General features: G+C 39.5%; 1 protein-coding gene across 1 annotated transcript; it reads right to left on the reverse strand.

Annotated features, from left to right (window-relative positions):
* Positions 1-1,191: 1,191 nt before the first annotated feature.
* Positions 1,192-3,696, reverse strand: LOC146690129 (uncharacterized). The gene is made up of 3 exons (XM_085435062.1): positions 3,451-3,696; positions 3,123-3,218; positions 1,192-1,972 (listed from the first exon to the last, which is right to left on the reverse strand). The coding sequence occupies exons 1-3, from the start codon at positions 3,553-3,555 to the stop codon at positions 1,655-1,657; spliced, it is 519 nt and encodes a 172-aa protein (XP_085291188.1). The 5' UTR covers positions 3,556-3,696; the 3' UTR covers positions 1,192-1,654.
* Positions 3,697-4,843: the final 1,147 nt, after the last annotated feature.

Here is a 4,843-nt window from a genome sequence, read left to right on the forward strand (position 1 = left end):
CTTTGTTTTCACTTCATTACTTAATCACTTTAAGCATATTTGCACTGCACAAGACATAATGTGGATTGCACAACACTGGTCATTACATTCTTCATTTCCAGTCAATACTTGTACAGCTGCTGTTATTGTGTATTTATTTATATTTCTTCATACATTCTTATATAGTTCTATACTGTATATTGTGTATTTTGTTGTACAGTTATTTTATTTTCAACTTTAATTTATATATTTTATCTTATTCTTTCCCAGTTAAATTTACCCATCATTCTAATTTGTGTTGTACAGTTATTTCATTTTTAACTTTAATTTTTATATTTTATTTTATTCCTTCCTAGTTAAATTTACCCTTTTTAATTTTCATATTTATTTCCTATCTTATTCATAGCCTTTTCTTTTTTTCTTTAGGTCACGAGCAGTTGTCTAAGCATTTCACTGCATATCGTACTGTGTATGACTGTGTACGTGACAAATAAAATTTGAATTTGATTTTATTTACTACATTTACAATTTTTATTTCAAAATGCTAGTCATTTAAAACATTACTTTGTCGATCAAACACAAAGTAATCCAAAGTTAAGAAGACCAGTATAAGTTAAAACAAACACTCTAAGAACTAAAACTGATAATTACTTAAATATTTTGGTGCAACACTTTTACACTCAAAAATAATGAGTAAATGCAAAAACAATCACATCTCTTAAATAAACCTTATTAATTGAGTAAATCCAACTAAAATGGAATAAGTTGTTATGAACAATTAAAGATGTTACAGTAACATACAAAATTGAGTAAATACAATTGAAAATCTAAGTTAAAACAACAGTAACCAAAAGTTCAAACTACATAAAATATTAATTAGGAAATGCTGAAAGGCTTGGCACATTTAACCTACACCATTACAATTATTTGTTTTTAAATAATGGTGCAATTTACTTAATATTTTTAAGTTAATTTAAGCAAAAACGTTAATTACAATTAAGTGTTTATTTTATTTATACACACACACAGGAAAAAAGAACCACGTCAATTCAACATTGTTCACAATGATTTATTTTAAACAGCTTTTTTGTGAATCACACATTTAGCAGATTCCTTCTCTGAACACAGTGAGCTGAAATCTGTTCTACATTCAGTGGATAAAACTTGGATAAAATTTCAGTCACAACAGCCTTATAGATTATAATAGCATCCAAATTGGCATGCTTGATAAAACTCTGTAAAACTGGCATATTGATGCTAACAACAAGAAAAATGTACCTGCCATACAAAGAATAAAAGTGGCTCAAGTGAACGCAGTGCTTTACCTTTTCAGAAAAGGTCAAATGACAAAAATAAAATTAAGATCCCAAAAAGATATAAATCGTGAAAAAAAAACCATTTGCACTGTGACATAGTTTTTGAACATCTTATTTTGATTCCAAAAAATTGGGAAGATTATAACTAAAGAGTGACCAAAAAACATCCATAATGATACTCTCCCATTTACACCTTAATGTGAATCTGGAAAGTTAATACAAAAACACAGTTTATGGTACAAACATTATTTATGAACAGGAATGTCAAAACAATGTAATGTCGCAACTGAACCTTTTGATGAGCATTACATGTCACTTAACAAGTCTAACACTTTAAGAACAGCCCTGTGAAATTTTGTCTACAATGAACAGAGGTCATTTTTCAGTCTTTGAACCTTGACAGAAAGGTTTCCTGGATCCAGCTCCATGAACACTTTTCGAAATGCTTCAAATGTGCATTTGAAATTCTTGGGGTATTTCAGATCCAGAGCATAGCACAGTCCCAAAAGATAGCAACAGGCTTTGCTCAAATTCCCAAGTTTGCCCAGAACAGTAACGCCTTCAATAACAATACCCACATCAGTAGGTTCGCCTGACCTATCTTGATTCTGCAGCAGGTAAATCTTCATCACCTCCTCAGCCAAAGCCTCTTCAACAAAGATAGCATCAGCACCGTCCTTTAAAAAGAGAAACAACTGTTTTAAGCTCACATATTTCCAAACATTGAAACAAAAAGTTTCATTTGTATGACATCACCGGTACTCATAATATGTAGACACTGTGCTCCAAAATCTTATAGCAATAGCAAATGCAAATGCTATTCTTTTGTATGCTTTGAAGTGTTTTTTTTTCTTTAGAACAGTATCTTAAAACTTTTCTATGATCTCACAAGCTAAAATAAACTACCGTAATTGTCGGGCTATAAGCCGCTACTTTTTGCACCAGCTTTGAACCCTGCGGCTTTTAGTCAGGCGCGGCTTTTCTATGGATTGTCCATGATTTTTGTCATATCGTAAGATTTGTTTTGTTTGTTCCGCTGTTGCCTGGCGGAAGGGCATGTAATCAGACACACAGTATCGGGGTTCAAGAGTGGTATGTTGGTCACATGTCCAGTGTGAAAACATCCACGATCACCAACGGATTTGAAGGGCTGGACTGCTGCATGATGGAGAGGAGGACACCGCCACGGCCCTTCTGAGGGTGTTCGACTCTGACACTGACAATGAGGATTTCTTTGGTTTTGAAAGTGACAACGAAGGAGAGAAGCGGAGAGTGGATGACAAAGCCATCCTGAGCCTGTTCGTTTCCGACACTGGAGAAGAGGACTTTGGTGGTTTCAGTGCGCAGGAAGAAGAGAAAGATGGTGGTGAATGACTGACTTTTCTTCTTGTTAAAGCCGTGTCGCTGCACCTGAGCCTAAAAGGTAGTCTGAATCTATTTTTCTGGTGTGCTGCAGGTTATTGTTATGTACTACATTTGTTACTCATTTATGAAGCACAGTACATGTGTCCTACTTGTAATTACCGCTACTTGTACATATACCTAAAAAGTTATGCAAATATGTACCCATAACTTGTTTTTCAAGATATTAATAAAAGGGGTGTGTCTCCAAACAGCCATCTCTTTCCTGACAATTCCCTTTGTGCATATTCTCTTACATATGATAAGTCAACATTGAAACACCTGCGGCTTTTGGTCAGGTGCGGCTAATGTATGTACAAACCAGGATTTTCCCCTGATTTTAGCTTGTGCGGCTAATATTCAGGTGCGCTTTGTAGTCCGGGAAATACGGTACTAATATTCCTAAAACAGATTTATTGCACCAACCTCAAAGGTTTTGATTAAGGCACTTGGATCCTCTCCCAGATGGTCAATGAAACATCTGATGATGACTTCTCGTTTTTTCTCGATGGAATTTCCACTCTGTAAAACAGGAAGTCTCAACTGAGGCAAAATTTGCACATTTAAAACATGACTTACCATTTCTAGCTTAAACATAACTATTTTTTTTCTGTTGTTGACCTGTTTTCACACCCACCATCAAGGTAAGAACACCTGTGGAGCTAAAATATTGAACAGAGCCGTTTTTAGTGGAAGGGCCTCTTCAATGCTGTGTTGGAACGTTTTTGTGGTTAGAAAATGCAATCTTCCTTACCTGAAGCAGAAGGTTTAACTGTGCCCTGTGGCGTTGTCCAGCAGCACCTTTCTTGGCTTGAAACAAGGACAGGAGTTTGGATGAATACAAGTCCAACGATGACATGAACTTTGGTTCAAGGTTCAGGGTCGTGATCCTATGAAACGCTGCACTGACCTGGATGGGAGAGGACAAAAAATCTGAAGGCCAAAATTCTGATTCAATCAAAAAAAATAAAAAAAATAAAAATCTACCATTTTTTGCAACCTGGACTTTATTTTCTAACATGCAAAAGATTAATTTACACATCCAGACATAAATCCATATAAGTGGAGTTGTTCAGTATGCAGACTAAACCCTCAACATAAAGTATTATCTTCCACTAAGCTTCTAAATTTTATGTTATGAATTGCTTGCACTATTTCCCTGTGAGATTGTATAATCTTAGAGGGAAGAGGCGGAGCCAGGTTGCCCTCTGAACCATCGTCTGCCAGGCAGCGATGCGAGAGGAACACACCGCTGAAGTGGCGCACATATTCAGAATCGTGTCAGCGGCTTTACAGAGAAAGCCTTTCAGCTCCTCTGGCAGCTCTGCTTCCTCCACCTTCCTGGAGATGACAAACGCTAGCAAATCAGTGTTGTTAGTCACTGCAGCTGACTGAACAGTGCATTGATGTGCGCGATCAGTGAACCTTGCTATCAGCTGGTCAAGTTTGGCGGGATGGGCCGGTCGCTGTCCAACGACCTTGGTCATTTTGGTGCCGAAAACTGAAGCGAGGCTCGGCTCTAGAGGGGGAACAGGCGGAAAACTCCGGTCTGTGAAGCCCTCTGTGAAGCCCTAGGTAGAGACCGGCGCTCTAATCTTCGCTGGCTCTGCTGCTGCCTCAGAGAGGTTGGTCATCATCCCTGGGAACTGAGGCCAGATGGGATCTGGGCAACGAGAGTGAGTGGAGCCATACCTTCCCGCCAGATCATCAGATGGGGGTGGAGCAGGCTGAGGGACGGGAAGTTCCTTCTCACCAGCTGCCTCCTGGATGATGCCAGGCAGATCCAGGAGCAGCGCACCAACAACTGGGAGCGGCGTCCTTGCCGACATGTGAAGGCCAGGGGTGGATGAGCGTCGGCTCATCCACCCTTCTGTCACCAGGCTGCCCAGCTGGGAGGCAGTGGAGCTGCCACCACTGCCGTTTTCCTCACGGTGGGTGGAATCATCCAATTCCGGCCCACCATCGAAGAACTCGATGGCTTCTTCCAGCGAGTGCCTCTCTTAGTGGGAATGCCTCCTCAGCATCAGCCTTGAAAAAGGCTGACCTCCGCTGCTTTTCCTCTGGCGGGAGGAGCTAACAGGAGCAGCAATAGGATTAAGGTGTGAGGGCGAGGTCCGCATGGTGAGGACCGAGGCAGCCCACGCAGA

This window comes from Copadichromis virginalis, linkage group LG16, assembly GCF_057382275.1.
Source record: "Copadichromis virginalis isolate Kocher_CV1m ecotype Utaka linkage group LG16, C_Virginalis_male_GT1.1, whole genome shotgun sequence".
NCBI lineage: Eukaryota > Metazoa > Chordata > Actinopteri > Cichliformes > Cichlidae > Copadichromis > Copadichromis virginalis.